At 49.4% G+C, this 18,629-nt stretch overlaps 2 protein-coding genes across 6 annotated transcripts in view; both read left to right on the top strand.

Moving 5' to 3' along the window:
* Positions 1-14,979, top strand: part of LOC122382103 (centromere protein X-like) — a 72,416-nt gene extending 57,437 nt beyond the window's left edge. For 4 of the 5 annotated variants that reach the window (XM_043367034.1, XM_043367037.1, XM_043367035.1 and 1 more), the window contains exons 4-7: positions 13,492-13,748; positions 13,949-14,039; positions 14,221-14,277; positions 14,549-14,979. In XM_043367034.1, the coding sequence (XP_043222969.1) occupies positions 13,602-13,748; positions 13,949-14,039; positions 14,221-14,277; positions 14,549-14,583 (330 nt within the window). In that variant the 5' untranslated portion in view covers positions 13,492-13,601 and the 3' untranslated portion in view covers positions 14,584-14,979. Of the gene's footprint in view, positions 1-12,973; positions 13,179-13,491; positions 13,749-13,948; positions 14,040-14,220; positions 14,278-14,548 lie in introns of those variants that run through there. The other variant, XM_043367033.1, reaches the window with a different exon arrangement.
* Positions 251-2,749, top strand: LOC122382099. Its single transcript, XM_043367028.1, has one exon. It carries the CDS (start codon positions 474-476, stop codon positions 1,893-1,895), a length of 1,422 nt encoding a protein of 473 aa, XP_043222963.1. The 5' UTR covers positions 251-473; the 3' UTR covers positions 1,896-2,749.
* Positions 14,980-18,629: the final 3,650 nt, after the last annotated feature.

Below are 18,629 nucleotides of genomic sequence, written 5' to 3'. Positions count from 1 at the left end.
AGAGGCAACGGCAAGACTCTAAAACTACGTGGGAGGTGTCAGATTGTGTGCGCTTTTAGATGGGCTCCTTAGCAATCATTCTTATCACAACTGAAGATGTGGATTTATTCAGCCATGTTCATAGTGGCACTATGGTGGCACTCATCAGAATGCGCGTTAATCTGGAAATGGGCATCGAGCATGTCAAGTGCCTGCGACTAAAAGCACGAGCCTTTTCCGAATAATTCGTAACCAGCCATAATAAATCCATCAATCCAATACAATCTCCATGCCTTGAATGTTCATATTACTCACTTTTTGGCCAATTTTCGGCGAACATCTCTAAAAAAAAACAACGTTGGCGTTTGGTAGTGAGTAAAGAATCTGTGAGAAAAGCAGCGTTTTCATGCGACATTCCCGACAACCTTTTGTTGAACAGCCTGGCAAAGTTAACCCGGTTGTAGCAAAGCCACTACCACTAAAGCCTCACTCCGATGACGATACCACGCTGCCCACGCCTGGGTCTGCTGGAGACGCTGGCTCTGATGATGCTGATGTCGAGCACGGTGACGTCGATGATGGAGGAGAAGCTGTCGGGTCTGCCGGACCTTCCCGAGCCGGTCGATACGGCCACCAACCAGCCGGCGCCGCCAACTCCCAAACAGACGGAGAGCAAGGCCGGACCCATACTGATCAAAGACCAAGGCATAATGCCTCTTCACAAGGACGACATGGTCCTGACGTTTTATCTGACGGTGCTGAACAACGGCGGTGGACCGCTGGAGCTGCGAGCGGAAATGAAACTCTGCTGTCAGCATTTTTCAGTGCAGGACGCCGAGTGCGAGTCGATGGTGCTGATCGGTGGCTACATGGGCATCCTGACTCCGGGTCACACCACCAACATCACGCTGCTGTACCCGAACCTCTACATCTACAACCGCGTGGGCGAGTGCGAGATCACCATCCGCTACAACGATCACTCGTTCCAGCACACTGTCCAGTTCAACACGACGGTGAGCCGCTACGGCCCCGTCTCGGCCGTCATGGAGGACTACTACTCCCCGTACGATGTCAGCAGCTGTGTGTCGGTCGACCAGGACCCGCTGAACGGCTGCGCCGCCGTCAACTGCTTCCACAAGTACAACGGCCACCGCAACTACTTCAACCCGTCCAAGCTGCGCTGCACGCCGGTGCCGCGCTGCGACTCGGCCAAGCCGCAGAACCCGGGAGCTCTGCCGACGATGGCCTACGTCCCGGAGAGTAACCAGTGCCGGCAGCTGATGTCCGCCCTCACAGAGGAGGACCTTCAGTTCTTTCACGACTCCGCCAAGGGAGAGGTGCTCCGCTTCGATAAGAACCGGCCGCAGAAGGTGGAGTGTCATCACGGCCGGCCCGACGACGACCTCTGGTGCGTCTGCGACCGCGGCTGGATGTCCTCTCACCTGGACCGCGCCTCCGCGCAGGCGCCGCCTCCCGTCTACCACATGTGCAACATCAAGGTGGTGCGTCCGGCCGACGAGCTGGCGCAGAACCGCGCCGCCTCCAACTGGCTCTTCACCCTCGCCATCGGCTCTGTGATTGTCGGCGTGGTGTGTATCGCTCTCAGCCTCTACTGCGTCCAGTGGTGGATGGACCGCCGGCACCGCAGCGCCAAGGCGACCTCAGAGGAGCTGGCGCCGCTCACCGGCACTGCCGACTCGCTCTCCCCTCGTGGAGAGGACACCGGGCGCTCCTCAGGCGCCTCCGACCTCTCTCGGCGCCGGCCGACCGGGTTCGAGCCGCGAGCCAGTCCCAGTGTGACCCGCAGAGTGTCGGCCGATGGAGCGAAGAGCGTCCGGATCGCCTCCCAGCCGACTGTGTATGAGAGGGAGGACACGCTGACGCCCTCGAATTTGACGCAGAGTGGCACGCAGTAGGTGGACGTTGTAATGGGAATAGTGAGGGGCAGAGGTGGTTGTGGAAATGGCTTGTTTGTGCTAGGCTCTTGTTGTGTTTATGTGATTAGTTGGCCTTCTTCTTTTACTCGCAACTGCTGATTTGTCTGAAATGTTACGGAGTATTTTAGCTGCGAACAACTACACTGGAAATGACAGAAACAGGTGGGCAATGTGCTCGGTGTGTTGTGCAGGTGGTATTTCAGACTGTTTTGCAAGTTTGATAGCTGTTTGATGTTGAATAGCGTGTACTAATTTAATTGCTTTGCTGTGTTTCGTCCCTGTTGCATAATAAAATGCACATTGCACATTTCACTGTTTCCCTAAATTTATCAATATAAATGTAAAGGCATAGGCTATTGAAGTCTTAATTTATGCAAAGTTTTCGTGTGTGCATCAAGTTTTGTGGTGATGGTCACTGATGAATCTCTTGACCCATTTGCTGCGTCGGTATTAGGCGATCATTATTCACTCATTATTGTGGTTTTGATTCAGAAAACGATCACCATCTGGCTGATACGGCCCCCACCATCGCTCCTCTGTTTACTGTCTCGGTTGGCTCCGCTCATGTTTGTGACGACTTACCGTTCTGTTTTGCTCTAATCGCCACACCATCACACCTGGAACGGAACGGGGTCAACGAGGTCCGACGTACCAACGATGCCAGATGCCTGGCAACACTCAGCACCGCTGTGCAGGTGCACGCCAAATCACCTCGTTTTAGTCGATTTTACTTGGCCGGCTGTCATTTTCATGATGCTACTGGGGAGTGTGAAGGCTCCAAATGTCCAATGTCGTGCAAGGAGGTTGGTCGATATGAGGGAATGTGCACCAAAATGGACACTCTCAGCGGTGTAAGGGAACTGATGATCACATACTGTGACGTCACATATTTGAAAGTTTGTGTTTGGAATATGGGAAGCCTAAGATGTTTAATGAAAAATAAATGCCAGAACCGTATTCCTGGTCATCCAATCTATAAAGTCGGGCACAATTTAACTGGTTTTAACAACATTTTAGAAGGTGGGATAGTCCCTTTAAGTGCTTTTGTGACGAACATAGCGAGCCTAGATACGTGAAGAATCATTGGGTCATTTTGTTGGTTTGACAAAGGCTTGAAGCCGAAAGCTCACCGTATTAAAGGGACTATCCCACCTTCAAAAAAAATACCGTTTAGGATTCGGAAATGTTACTCATGATATTCTGACGAATTCTGCAAGTTTTTACGCGTTTTCATCGTATACTTTTTGAGATATTGCGACTTTCATATTTCATCGTGACGTCATTTATATCGAATCTGTGACGTAATGAAGGATTTACTTCATGTCAATGTGAGGGGAAATTTGTCAGCAAATATATTTGCTCTCAAATATGACGCGGCTCATACAATAACAAGAGTGTCTCTGATTGGCTTATTCGTAAATCAAGTGATACTTCACTTGAATGTGTGACAGGCGTTCAAAAGGCAAATGAGTAATGACGTCATCAAATGGCCGTTAATAGTTAAGAGATAGGGCCTTAGCTAAGGCCCACTTTTCAAATGAAGGGAACGAATTTCTTTAACACCACAAAACTGAGGATATTGCGACCAGGATATATAGTGGTTTCTGAACCTGGCCGCCAACTTGGCTATCTCAACTCAGAACTAATGCAAAGGTGGGACAGTCCCTTTAAGTATGACTTTTGGCTTTGATTTTACCTTGTTCGAACTTCGAGGAAAAGGTACTGACGATGGATTAGCTGAACTGTTGATGTTCTTTGTGTGGGACTTTTCGTGACGAGTCTATCTCGCGACGAGTTGTTGGCAACTGTGACGAGTGACTCAATGTTTGCATGGAAGGTCAGTTCCATGACGTTTGCAAGTGAATAAGGTCCGGTATGCCTTGCGTACGCAAGTACGCTGATGAGTTATCAATACCTGACCAGCTTCAATCGTTTATTTTCCATGCCATGGTCAACCAAAACGTTGAAGTCTGATGAAAGCCCACAAATTTATTGAGCATTCAAACATCAAAATATGTGCTCAAAAACTTGTTTTAGGCTAAACCGCTATCAGTTCGGTAAGAAACAACTATTGAATGCATTCTCGACTGGCTCCGGACGACGGCCACCGCAGACGGTTTCTGTTTGGATTTTGTCTGTCGACGGAGCCCATCTTAGCGTCGCGACCATTCCCTCAGCCCGGCGGGCCCTGGTCGTCCCCAGCGCTCCCCCTAATCCGGGTTATGGCGGAGCGGGTCAGTCATGTCCGATAACAGAGCGGGGCAGCGCCACCCGGCTCCGGGAAATATCCGGGCCGACCAGACCATCCGCCTGTCTGGCGCCGGTCCCGCCCAGTGACCCCTCGCTGCATATCGCCCCGCCCAGTGACTCCACACTGCCCCGCCCAGTGACTCCACACTGCCCCGCCCAGTGACCCCTCGCTGCATATCGCCCCGCCCAGTGACCCTTCACTGAGTATCGCCCCGCCCAGTGACCCCACACTGAGTATCGCCCCGCCCAGTGACTCCACACTGCCCCGCCCAGTGACCCCACAATGCCCCGCCCAGTGACCCCTCGCTGAGCATCGCCCCGCCCAGTGACACTTCACTGAGTATCGCCCCGCCCAGTGACCCTTCACTGAGTATCGCCCCGCCCAGTGACCCCACACTGAGTATCGCCCCGCCCAGTGACTCCACACTGCCCCGCCCAGTGACCCCACTCTGCCCCGCCCAGTGACACCTCGCTGGACTGCCGATTTCCCCGCCCAGTGAACATCCGCTGGACTGCCCACTGCGTCCCCCCCCCCCTCAGTGTCCCTCACTCTACTGCCCACTGCCCCGCCCAGTGACCCCACGCTGCCCCGCCCAGTGACCCCACACTGAGCATCGCCCCGCCCAGTGATTCCACACTGGCCTCACAGTGACCCTCACTGGCTGCCAACTGACCCACCTAGTGAACTGCCCCGCCCAGTGAACCCTCACTGGACTGCCCACTGCCCCGCCCAGTGAACCCTCACTGGACTGCCCATTGCCCCGCCCAGCGACCCCTCACTGGACTGCCCATTGCCTCGCCCAGCGGCCCCTCGCTGGACTGTCTACTGCCCCGCCCAGTGAACCCGACACTGAACTGCCCCGCCCGGTGACCCCTCACTGGCCTTACAGTAACCCCTCCACCACTGGACAGAGGAGTCAGGACGGCCTCGGCAATTGGCCTTACACTGAAGACTGTCCCGCCCAGTACTCCAGTGACCCCGTACTGGTCCGCCCAGTGACCCACTGGATTGAGCCGCTCAGTGACCGTCAATGATTCCACCAAGAATCGCTCCGTCCAGTGACCTCTATTGAGTCGTGCCCTACCCAATCCAATGACAGCTCCTCCACTTCCCTGGCTGGCCGGTGACCCTCATAGGCCCCAGTATCTAACCTTGAGCCCCAGAGCCTTATTGATCAAGCTTTGTCCCCAACGTCGCTGACCTCAGACAGTGTCTTAGGTCAACGGCAGGGACTTCTGCTCGACGTGCTTTCCAGGTTTGACATGTCGGTGAAAACACAACAATGAACAAAGTCGACACTGACGGAGCCAAACTCTACGGTGCTACAGCCAAGCCTCACGAGCTTAGCACATCGTTTGTAGTCCAATTCGGTCATGGAGGCTTCTGACATTTGCTCGAAAGTATTGAGGTATTAATTGGTTCGAACTAAGCTGTTTGTGGCTGCTTGCTTTAATTTTAGTCCCAAATCTGGACCGGTTCACCCGCTCAGGAGTAACGTGATTGTGGGCTCTAGTGGTTTAATTGCTAACCGTTTGAAAGAGTTTATTTAAGTACGGGTTTCCGGTTCTGTCGACTTGTCTCATCATTTTCACGAACTGGTAGTACTGATCCACTTGTTAGTCAGATAACAGGATGATCATGAGAAATTCAGGCTGTTTAAATAACTCTACACTCTACAGCTTAAACGGCTCACAGACCAAAGCTCTGCAATCAGTTTCGCCAACTATATGTGCTCTGTCCACTTGTGAAGCACAGACCAGTTCGTCGTAAATCGTAGTTACAACTCACGGCAGACACCCGGCCTGTCGCTAACTAGTAAAATCACGCGCCGATGGCGCTACATTCTACAGCCCTACTGCCATTACGTGGAACGGATATACCTCAGTTCCTGATTGGCCTCAGTGCGATGCCATCGGTCCAGGAAAGGGGGAGCACGTTTGAGAGGGACGAATTGGTCCCCTGGCGTCGGAAGCACCGCGCCAACTTGGTCACGAGTAAAAGGGTGTGACTGTGGAACAAAGGCCGTTTGTCTGTCGACAGGCTGGTGAGCCGACCGTTTATCGCTTCACTGCTTCCCTGTGTGAAAACGTCGAGCCGGTCTATTTTGGCTGGATCCGAGACGACCGTGCCACCTGCGCTTTCCACAACTCGGTTCCAGCAATCGGCCAGTCACATACGATCTCCGGGATCGCGAGCTCACACTTCTCAAAACGCGGCGCCGGCCGGCCGGCGTCCAAGACCTGTCTGGGTCCGTGCCAGCAGCCGGTACTGGAACAGAGCGCCGGCAGCAGCGGGTGCAGAGGGACCCGCGCGGCATCGGGCTGGCCCCTGAGTAGCTCCAGCGAGTTAAATAATGTATTAACTGATGTGTAGGTACATATATGTCCATTTTTGCTTTAGGAATTGCGAGTCTGATACCCATGTGTTACTGTGGTTCTCAGTTTTGGGTTGGCGTAACAGTGCCTTCCATTTCATAGCTTACGCTCAAGTGACAAGCATCTCAGATTTTATATGTGTCACTTACTTAAATTTACGTGGCGTATCCAATGGCAGATAGTTAGCATTTTCACATCCATCAAGGCTGACATCAAGTCATCCAAACACAATTGACCGTGAACAGTATCAGTGGTTTACACAGTCGTTATCACCCACACCCTGCGTATAAACGGCTGAGTCTTGATGAACCATTGCTCGTCCATGCCTCACGTTTGTAGGCACATAAACCAGCCATCGTCTGCTCATTTTTCAACACCACAATGCTCAATATGTGAGCCCGTCTGGCACATCAGCCGACCGTTTGATGATCCGCGAGAGGGGTCGGCCAGACAGCGTTGGCCAGAGTTTCGACCGCCGGACTGTGGAATGTTTGTGTTGCTCAAGATAGCGTCATTACAAACAAACCGATCTCAACCCCTACTGTGTCTCTGACATTTCGCACCAATAATTTTACACGGCAGGGATCGAGTGTCGACGCTGAGAGAGTTGGTGGAGCGTGGTTTGACATTTAGTCTTAGCGGCCGGCCTGAATCCGAGCGCTGTCGTTCTAAAGCCACTGAGTTACTGCGTTGTAATTAATTTTGTCGAGCCTGCTTGTTGTTGCAGAGATTTCTCTACATTTAGTATTACTCGGGCTGTCAAAAACTACTGACTACGTCCATGGGAAACCGATTTGGGCCATTTATTTCTCATTTGGGCGCACACATTTCTTATTTGGGGTTCTTGTTTTTTTTTTTCAAATTTCTAACTAAAATACATTGAAAGGGTTAACTTGCTCCCTGAATAGAGGACCTGGAAAATTAATTAAGTATATCACAGTTGAACTGTGATCCTCACAAAGTGAGACACTTCTAGCCCTGACGCTGCCACCGTTCGCCAGCCCCGAAACGTCCCAGCCAGAGCGACGCCTGCCAACTCTGTGCCAGCCTGCTCCCGCCCGCGTCACTGACATACGACACCCATGACCCCTAGCGTCACCCCTGATCGAGCTGTTTACCTTGTTATGAAGCATATCCTACGTCCGGGCTCCTGAGCGACTGCGCCAGCTCGGTAGTCAGCGGCTCTGAATTAAGGCTCGCTGCTCGGCGCCCGCTTTCCTAGCTGACGGCAAAGTAGTGTTTTGTCTGTCGTAAAGACGTTTGTTAGTGCCTGTCTGGTTGACATGGCAGTGGAATTGTTTCCAGAAAGCTCGTTTGTTGCTCTTGGTTGTGCGGTTCTGTGGTGTTTTGTGTCGCCCGAAATTCCAATGACCGCTAGCAATGAAGCGAGTCTTGCTACAAAAAGACTACCGACATACCAGTAGCTTTCACTGTTATGTCGTCGGAACATATGGATTTCCAATGATCTGACTATGAAATCATGGAATCTTTACCGACCATAAGACAAAGAAATGATATTTCTTGTAACCAAACCGTAAGACCAATGAAATTTCTAGTGATCACTATAGCCTAAGGTCTCAGAGAAGTGACCTTTGACGTCGAGATTTAAGGGAATCATAAGATTACTGGACTGCTGTATGGAGTACTTCAGGGACCATCACTGTGTCCCAGTGCTGGCACTGACGAGTGCGGAATGGGGTCGTTCTGCTGATGGCGACATCAGTTCCGCCCTCAGCTGACGGTGATGTATGCTGACGTTGTGACGCTAATTCGTGTGCGCCGTCAGCGTCGCACAACTAACGGTCTGGAGGTGAAGCGTGCCAGCTGAGTTGTCTCAGTCACTGAGAGACATCAGTCAGCCCCTGAGTCACTGATATAATCACTTTTCGCCCCGTGCCCCGTGCTAGGATTGATATCTGATGACAGATTGAGGGTAACCTCACCTGCAGTTACTGTTAGAGGAGTAGGGTTACACGTGATGCGTTTTTGGGCTTTGTAGCACGGTTATTAAAATTCAGAATAGCTGAATCGTGGTCATTGGTGAAAATGAGTGGATTCGATTGCCATCGATGATGTCGGGACTTACGACTCAGGAATATTAAATTCGAAAAATTTTGTTTATGCCCAACTAGATTTGGTCTGATTCATGAAGTCAGAAGCAATTTAGAAATAGTTTACTAACAAGGAATACGTGCTCGTTATGAGCTATGAAAAAGGACAGAGTGACACATATCCCGACATTAGACCTTCGCTCGGCCAGAGAGGGCTAAACTGACACTTGACCTTCTGTCTGGATGTGACGCGAGGCAGTGCGGCCACTGCCGAACCAAGTCGGACCGCTCCCGAGTTGGCCGCAGCCTCAGATCGGCAGACAGACTGATGACGTCATATGGGAGTGGTGTGACGTCAGAGCTGGAGTCACCGTCTGATATCATGGGATGAGTGGGTGCGCGGTGGGGCGGAAATAAAATACAATGAGTCAGCTATGAAGATCGCTTATTGGAAGTTAGCTTTAAGCCAACAGAAAATAATTTGACTTGGAACTTTGCGAAAATTGATTTGAGGGATACTGTTAGAAATTGAAGCCCTGATTCGTGAGTCAGCGAAATCGGCTCATGTGGGTATGTGGTTACAATATGAGCTGAGTACACATCAAACTCACTGTAAAAGCAACTCTGCCTTCTGGTTTTGTTACATGATGCTATAGATAGATATATACTCAGTACTCATGGTCGTTCGTTCGAAGACATTATTCGGTACATACATACTTCCTACATGGTCTTTTACAGTAGCCAGCTTCCGGAGGTATCGGACCGCTCCTTCTTTTCTCCACGCTTTGTGAAATGTCACACGATGACGTGTTTTAAGGAATGGCTAAACCTACATAAGCGGTAGCCTGTAACAGGGGAACACCTTACAAATAGACAAACAATGACAAACAAGTAACGTGTTTACACAGCCTCTATAGGTGTGTGTTGTTTTGTCTGTTTGTATATGCATTGTGCAGCTCTGCAGCTGTGCAAGCTTTTATAACTCCCTGGTGAGTGCTTTCTTCGAGCATACAAATGGCCAAGAGGCTTACGACGAGCTGCAAGGTGGTGGCGCTAACTCCCTAATAAAATTGCGATCGTTTGATTGAATCCGTTAGTTGATCAATGGTTGGCTCTACGTAAAATCATGAGTCATTGGCTGGTCCAGCACATGTAAGCAGGCCCTTGAAATCCATGTTGCACAATATCGAAGGGCTATAAGGCCTCGCGAGAAATTAACCCCAAGAGATGTAGAAATTTGTTATTGCTTCTGATAGATTGTGCTACCTCAAAACCTCTTTAGAAAAAAATGACATTATCATGCAATATTATCATTATAATGTAATATTATCATGCTGACTTGTGTTTTATAGTGAAATTGTGAACCAGTCATCATGAGTAGATACAAAACTGGGCTTTTCCGTCTGGTCTCCGAAACGCTCCGTTCGTCGTCCATTTCTGGAGAGCAGTGCCTCCGTCACGTGTATCACTGCGGCTTAAGAGTCAAACTCTCTGCATCCGGACGCTGCACCGGGCGTCGGTGCCGTGTGCTAAGTTTGTGCCGGGCTTTCGCCGTTTCTTACAGCCCGCTGGAGAGGCAATCGACACGTATTCAGGCGTTAGAGAGGCCATTGTGCCTCCCTCTCGTCGCCAGTGCTTGACGATGACTGGTCTGTGTGTATCTTCACGCCCTCAGCTAGTGTTGAGATAGCATATGACGGGCTAATTTGAGCACCATGATTCGCGTGTTTTGATGTTTGTGTTTGTTTGACCAGAGCACAGGTCGAGTTATAAAACTGGTGTTTAAATTTAGGCATTGTATACGAAAATTGCTTCAGTTGTACCCGCCTGACACCTGACAGCCTCACGTTGAAACCTCTTAGTTACGTGCGTGTTCACCGTTTTGTGACGTGCATAATCATATGCACTATGAAATGCTGTCGTTTGCTCTCAATTGTCTCTTTTGTCCTTTTCCTTGTTCTCTTTTCTAATGCCTGGCTCTCTCGTGTGTCGATACACAAATGACGACATTCATACAGTGTATTTCTGGACTAAGATCAACTTCCTTGCTTCACGTGTTGTCATCAAGTCAGAAGCGTAAAACTATGCGGGAATAACTCTCTCCGTTCTAAATAATACCAACTTGCCCTTTAGAAATCTCCTAGTTCCATCATACAAGAAACTGTTTGTCCTCCGCAAACTATTGCTTACAACCCTTGTCACCTCAGGTGATCCTAAGTAAACCACTCGGGACCGCCGTGTTTAGCTGATTTGCCCGGCGTTCGGCGGCGCTCGTCTGTATTTCGCCGGCTCGTTCCACGCCGTCATCGCGCGGCTGGCGGGCGCGAGCGGCGAATTGCGCCGCAAATTGGCCGCTCTTGGCACCGGCCGTACCAAAACCCGGTCGGCAGACATCGGATGACTCCAGTGCAAAGTCCACGGCGCATGCGCAGAGCGCCAGCTGCCGCAGCTGCCCGCTCGGCCGGCTGCAGCTGCAGCCCGCTCGGCCGGCTGCCAACCTTACTGCAATGCCGCTTGGTGAATTGCCGGTCAGATCAAAGGGATAGTAGATCGGTGATCCGAATGTTATTTGGGTGATCTATGTTCGCTGTGGGCTGCCGGCTGCGTGTGCAAATTCGATCGGAAACTTGATATTTTAGAACGCCGTTTGACATCGACAGCTATAAAAGACGTTGCTTTTTTGTAATTAAATATGTTTTCCGAATGGACGATTACCTAAGCATCGTATTCGTCTTTTTAACTTAGAGAACATATTTGTAAGCTTTTTCCTGACGAATTGGAATAGGAAGCCGCCACAGAAACAATGTGGTCGTGGATGTGGTCGCCACAGAAACAACTAATGATGGATTGATACCTAAGCAGTTTCTCAGTGCATTTGCGAACTGGTGATGCTGATAGCACATAATTAGGTATGCGCCAAATATCCGATTAAAAGCATTTTTCAAAGATGACCTGGGTATGAAAGCATCATACGATCACCAGATGGTACCGATCCACTGGCTATCCTTATTGGGAACTTGTCAACCATTTTCCATTATATTAACCATTCCATTGTATTAATTTGAACCAGGATTTCAAAAGTCAACAATTTAACCATAAAAAGAATAAAATCAAAGAACTTTAAGTGAAAACTTTTTGGGATATTAAAACACTCAAAAGCATCCTTCTTTAACCCTCGCCCGCACATGCCATTTTCCCATCCTAGAACGCACATGGGGCGGGGTGGTTGCCACCCCCCCCGCGCGCCATTTCGTTCCTGTTGGAGATAGAGCTTCGCGGTAAAGACCAAAAAGATTCTTTGGGAAGAGACAAATACAATGATACCCAGTTTTATCTTCTCAGGTCAGTCATTGACCTTCCAGGTCAGGTCAAACTAAAAAATGTTGCTGTTTTGGGTCACCGTTGGATATCAAGTGCGCTGCTTAGCATATACCGATGAAGATGCCGTTTTCTGGTGCCAAGCCAGCTAGAACCTCTTTGTAACACTACCCGACCACATTTTTGCTGCTGAGGTCATTTCAGGTCAAGTTAGGTCAAGGTCAATTATGTGTTTGTATGTCTGTGTGTGTCTGTGTGTATACTGATGTGTGCACCGAGTGTTTATGTGTCCATATTAGTTATTACATGAAATCATGATCTGAGAAGCTTTTACCAAAAATGCAGTCAAAAAACTTCGTGAAAAGTAAATTACGCGTGCCTAAAACGCAGTTATTTTAGATGACCTAGGTTGACCTTGACCCTGACCTTGACATCTGTACATCGTCGAACAACATGTTCCATGATAGGTGGGAGGTAAGACTGGCAAAAAAGGCCGAAATCAAGGTGTCAAAAGCTCACAAGGCCCATAGCCAACGCAAGATGTTGACAATTGGTCATTTGGGTCATGACATGACCTGAAAAATAAGGTCATATCTCTGAAACGAAAAATCACAGAAACTTGAAATTTTCAGTGGACATCGAGAAAGGATAGAGAAGCAGCTATACGAAAAATCAGCACTTTAGCTCGAAAAATGTTGAGTGCAGAGCAGAAAGACTACCTGGGGGGGGGGGGGGTGTGGCAACCACCACCCCCATGTGCGGGCGAGGGTTAATATATTCACTCGTTAAACAGCTTTTAGACAAGCCACTGAACAGAACCCAATGATGTATACCGCGGAAACCACAACAGTCCCTGAGTGCCGCTAAGGTCAGGTGTACTCCACTGTTTTGAACAACACATCAAGTGCAAGGTCATGCGGCGTGGCGAAAAGACTAAATCACCGCACGGCACGGCGGTGGCGTCGTGACGGCCGCCTTCCCCGTCCCAGGTGTGTTTGGGCGTGCGGGGGTGTGTGCTCGGAGAGCAAAGTTTACACGCCGGTGACTGGTCAGCTCTGGGATCACACCTGTGACGTAAGTGCTGATATAAGAGCGGCGCCGTGGCGTCGTTCCTCGCAGTCGACACCGTCAGGGCAGCTGGTCTCCCTCGTCCCGTCTGCCGCTCACCGCACAAACTCGGCGCCCAAGCAGCAGGTCTGCACAGACGCACCAGAAGCTACCATAATGACAGCCCAGGTCGCCCAAATGCCCCGAGAGCAGATTGACTGTGAGTTGTGGGCGGGTCAAGTCACGGTGAAATCAGTCACGACTCTCGCTAAGGGATGTCTGAGATGCGTCCAGTAGGTCGTCAGCGTCGGTTGGAACTCGATATTTTTGGCTATTCATTTATTTTAGTGCTCCTGATCGGCAGAGATCACATCAAGTTGTTCCGTTTATCCGTAAATGATTAGACCGAGATGCTTAATCCGTCACCCATACATACGATGCAACTTTTGACTAATGTCAGCCAGAGTTCGAGTGAATATCTTTTCACGCATTTGCTTTACTAGCATTGAGTTTCCTTTCACTTTTGTTTTCAGCGCTGCGCCGTCAGTTTGACCTGCTGGACACTGACGAGGATGGCCACATCTCCCCGGTCCACCTGACCAACGTCCTGCGCAGCATCGACCTCCACATCACCGATACCGAGATGGACGAGGTCATGGCCAAGACGGACGTGGATGGTGACGGTATCATCACATTCGAGGACTTTGTCGAGGCTTTCCGCACGTCCCGCAGGGAGGAGCTGGCCAAGGCTGACCACGAGAGGCAGGCCAACCTCAGGCAGACCTTCCAGGTAAGACGGCGGGCTTCGTTCGACCGCTTTGGGGAGAGAGTAAGTGGACTTGGATCATTTAAAGATGTTGCTGAACTTGTCAGTAGTATTTGGTTCCAGGCTTCCTTACTGCCTTTGCTGAGCCTTCGAGTAGCATTGCGGACCATTTCCTTCATATTATCAAGTAAATTCTTAACGATGCTGACTTTATCATGTTCCAGATCTTCGACCGCCGGAACTTCGGTACCATCAGCCCCAAGGACATCTGGAACGTCCTCAGGAGTCTTGGAAAGAACATCCCCCTCGAGGACAGTGAGTATATTATCTGTGAAGTGGCCCCTTTTCAGCACGCCGCTGGTCACTGAAAACGCCCCTTTTGATTTGACTGTTATATTGTACCTACATTTTCTTGAAAGTTTACTTAAGTGCACAAATTGCACCATTGAAAACATTCCTTGTATGTATTGTAACACCATAAATGTGTGTGTTTCAGTCGAGGATATTGTTGCTGAGATCGACCAAGACGGAGACAGTCGCATCTCCTACTCCGGTGAGTCAAAGGAAAACAAGAAAACGTTAGTTCTGGCTGTCATTTATGTATCGACAAGGTTTTGGCATTAGCTTATGAGTGACGGACGGCTGCAGCGCTTCTTCACATCCATGTGGTACCTTCAAGCGAATTGTGGTTCTTATGTTAACAGCGAAAACATAACTTTTCACTTAGTGTAACTAATTCGAATAGCTCATGCCAAGCAGAGTGTATCTTAACTCCAAGTGTAATATCTGAAGCCTGACTGTGTCTGTGTTGTGTGTTTTCACAGAGTTTGTGCAGTGTGTGTTTGCGGACGACGAGTGAGGCCGGGCTGACTCTCGCACGTTATCGAGCTGTCGGCTGGCTGGTCCAGTCCGATCCGTCCCGGGTATGGCCGCAAACGGCGGACCGCCCCCACGACCGCCGACCCGCGCCGCTGTCTGAGAGAGTGAGAGAGAGAGAGAGCTCCGCTGTCCTGTCGGTACCGCGTGGCTCCGGCCGCCCGCTAGAGGGCGAGCCCGCCGGCCGGTGGTGCTCGCCTTGAGCGGCGCCAGACGCCCCTCCGCCGGGGACCGGGGGCGGTGGGCGCCGCCCTGGAGCCGGTCCGGAGACGGCGCACCCGCCACGGTCCCCGAGCCCTGCATCTGTCTATGTTTATTATTTGCATGTGATCGCTGCACTTGTTTAAGTTATGTAATACAATGCACGTGTACAGAAATATGCAGTTTGGTAACTGGGTCGAATCTGAAGCGTTCAGAAATAAGAGCGAAGCTGAAGGCTGGTGCCATTTAACTGAACTCGCAAGCTATGTAGATTGTAGATATTCATTAAGTTAGATTAATGCAGTTCACAGTTCACCCGCTTTGTTATAGGTGCTTCTTGGTGTTGCTGAAGTACAAAGGAGAAGGAGAAGGTAGATCTGGTAAATGACGTCGGTAAAAATGGTTGCAGTGCCGTGATTTTGACACCATCGTGTTCGCCATGCTCAGGCGCGTCGAATGATATACTTGTTTTTGTGATGAGGTTAATTTAGAGTGTTGACCTGGAGTCAAGGTCCGTTCAGAGCCCCTCAGGTTGCGAAGCTGGTTGAAGGAGGTCGTAATTGCATAGCATTCGATTGGGCAGGTCTTCCGGAGTCCATTGGTGGCTTTTGCGATTGGCTATCTCAATTGGGCCGAGAGTTATTGACGAAACACTCTTGTGATCTTAGAGCGTCACACAAGGTCAACGATGCAAAAGTGAAGGATGGAACCTTGCAAGTTGCATTGAGTGCATGAAATCGCGATTTCATGTGGTTGAGGTAGTTAAATCATTTTTTTCCGATGCCATAACAGTTTCCACATGTCTCCCCCCCCCCCCCATGGACTTAGGTATAATGGTGAGGCCACGTGACTGATTGACCTGACCTCACGTGACCCTTAGGAAAAATCCTAGAAATGCAAAAATAAGACCTCGGGAGGCTACTAAGTAAGTACCGTAAGTTTTATCTCCCTGTGAACACTCCTCTGGCACTGAGGACGTTGGGAAGTTTCGACATTTTAGGACCGTGCAGAGGTTCACTTATGAAGGCATAGGTCAGTGACCTAACCTGACCCGAAAATTCGGTTTTAGTTACAAGATCTGGCTTGAATCAAAGGTCAGGTGTGCCAGGTATCAGCTCTCTATCGCCAGCGTGTTCCGAGCAATCACGAAAAAATTTGGGGGAGGCACTCGCCCCTCGGCAGGGTTAATCAACTTCTGCCAGATGGGTATGACGATCTGCGCGTAGCTGTGGAAGCGATGATGATGCGAGACATTATGTAAAGAAAACTCGTCGTCTTGTTTGCCCAAACATCGAGAAGCACTGCGCTGTACCACGGAAACGCCGGGCGCCGCCCACTCTGCCCAGCCGCGAGCGTTGCGGCACAGCATGCCTGCAGGCGTATACACTAGCGACATCTAGGGAGTGGGTTGTAAGTTATTGCGTCACGCGATGCACCTATCCCGTGGAGGAGATTCAGGTTCTTTATTTAAATTTTGTAGACAATAAATATGGCAATTGATGGCTGACCGCTATATTGAAAAAGGTTTAAAGGGACCCTCCAACCTTAACATTAGATTTGAGTTGAGATAGCCAAAATGGGGTCCCTGGCTCACAATTACCGGTTTCGGCACTCACAACATCGAGAAATGCCTTAAATCGGAAATATTGAATTTCAAAATTGCAGCATTTTGATTCAAAGGGGCTAATGCATAGGAATACCCCTCTGAATGTGTGACGTCAGCGCAGATATCTAACGATTTTTAAATGTTTGACTAAAACGTTTTGTAGCACGCGGTGGTATACCTATGCTGCTTTGCGCGCAATAAGTGCCACACTTTCAGCTGCCAAACTATTGCTTCCAAATAAAGTCGCTAGGAACAGCGGATATCCCAAAAAGTAAACAAAAGTAAAAGTCTAATATCTTGAAAACCGGTGAATATTTTCGGTGAAATTTGGTAGATATTCGTTTTCGCTCTTTCTGAACCGAGCGACATCACTTTCATGCCAATTCATAAACTTTTTTGAAGGTGGGAGGGTCCCTTTAACCCTCGCCCGTATAGGGGGGGTCGAACGGACCCCCCCCCCCTCGGTTTTTCGCGAATAACTCGCGTAAAAAGCGGCCGATCACGACGAAACTTTCAGTACCCTCGCGTTAATCAATTTTACACCTACCCTGAAATTTTCATGACCCTGACCCTAATGACCTTTGACCTGTGACCTACTTTTCGAGACCATGTTTGGCCGGAATCGCGATTCGGCGTATGTCGGCTCGCATTAGCCGCGCGTTTGCAGTCTTTTCGTGGTTTTAAGCGTTCAAACATAGGATATGATGTTGCTCCCATGCATTAGGGTGGGTGTCAAGGTCACCGGAAGGTCAGGTCAGGTCATTGACCTTTGATGACCTCGGTTCACTTTTTCGAGTTTGACATGTTTCTAGGCCAGTTTTTGGAGCTGAATTCGAATTTAGCAACCATATGAATATTTACGAAGTAGTTTTGGCACCTTCGTAACATGTTACGAAGCTGTCAGAGGCGGTTGCCACCTACTACGAATACCCTTACTGGTTGACCTTACCTGACCTGACCCGACCTGGCCTAAATGCATGAAGACATCATCTGTGATCAAAACTAACATGATATTCGTGATCAGCAACCCGAAAAAAAACATAACAGCCACGCTTTACGACTTTCTAACAGGTCCCGATTTTCCCGACTTTTGGGTCATTGACCTGACCTGGAAGGTCAACCGATGACCTAGGACCTTAAAATTGGGTATCATCGGCTTCCTCTCGTCACGGGCAACACGCTCGTTTTTTCCGCGAAGCTCTAGCTCGATCAGGGGCGAAACGACAAGGGGGGGGTCCAACGGACCCCCCCCCCCCTTATACGTTCGCGGCTGGAAAAACACCAATACGGGCGAGTGTGCAGATTGGTTTGTTTCACTGAAGCTTTGTATGTTAGGTATGACTTCAGTAACCAGTTCGGAGTTTTGTTAGGATGCTTCTTTGAAATGAAGCGGACGTATATAACTGTGCCAATATTCATAGTAAATATATCATTCTTTCAATACAGTAGTCATTAGTCAGTGCTATCAGTAATTACTAATTGTATTCGCTATCAAATAGATCAGATCGCCATGACGGGAATTATTAACAACACAATCGTCCGTTTACCATGTATGGTCATCTTCCTCGGACAGTCATCCCAGTGATTATCAGAAAGTCCACCTAGGCTATGTCCACCCACAGATGGCGTCAGCAGCGGCATGACCAAATGCTAACCTGGCCGACGGCCCATGACCAGCGACCTGTTTTATTAACATTATTATTAAAATATTTGCAAAAGATGCTACAAAGGATAGCGGCAACTCAAAGGGAATCATCATAAGCGATTTGGCGTTCCACAGCTGGTTTTGCTGGGAGCGGATCTGCTAACTCTGTAATAACACGAGCGGGACCCGCTACTTGAAACGCTTAGGTCCGTTGTTTATAAATTGCCGAATGCGTTTTAATGTACAGCGCGCTTCCTTGTAATGTGACGATGCATTAGATCGTTTTACGTCCCACAATAACCATCAACTGCATACGCGACACCCAAGTAAAACGTCCTCTACACAACAATGACGGTTGCCTTCTCCCGTGCCGACGAGCAACTGCGAAGGTTGCTTAGATCAGTCATTGGTATTGCAATGTTTTCCGTTCTAAGCGGCTAGATGACAAGTTTCTCGTATCTCGCTCTAGAAAAATAACGCTTAAGCCTAATCCGTTCCATCCTTATCGTCATCTTCCAATCTTATCGTCAAAAGCATTGCATTTACACCTTACGCATTTTGCGCCATAAAACAAACG

This window comes from Amphibalanus amphitrite, unplaced genomic scaffold (genome assembly GCF_019059575.1).
Source record: "Amphibalanus amphitrite isolate SeventyFive unplaced genomic scaffold, NRLGWU_Aamphi_draft 000133F_arrow, whole genome shotgun sequence".
Classification (NCBI taxonomy): Eukaryota; Metazoa; Arthropoda; class Thecostraca; order Balanomorpha; family Balanidae; genus Amphibalanus; species Amphibalanus amphitrite.
Note: the sequence above shows the minus strand (reverse complement) of the source record. Positions and strands in the feature narration are given on the sequence as shown.

Excerpts from the sequence above, each read along its gene's own strand:
- LOC122382099 (XM_043367028.1), top strand. The coding sequence starts at position 474 with ATGACGATACCACGCTGCCCACGCCTGGGTCTGCTGGAGACGCTGGCT.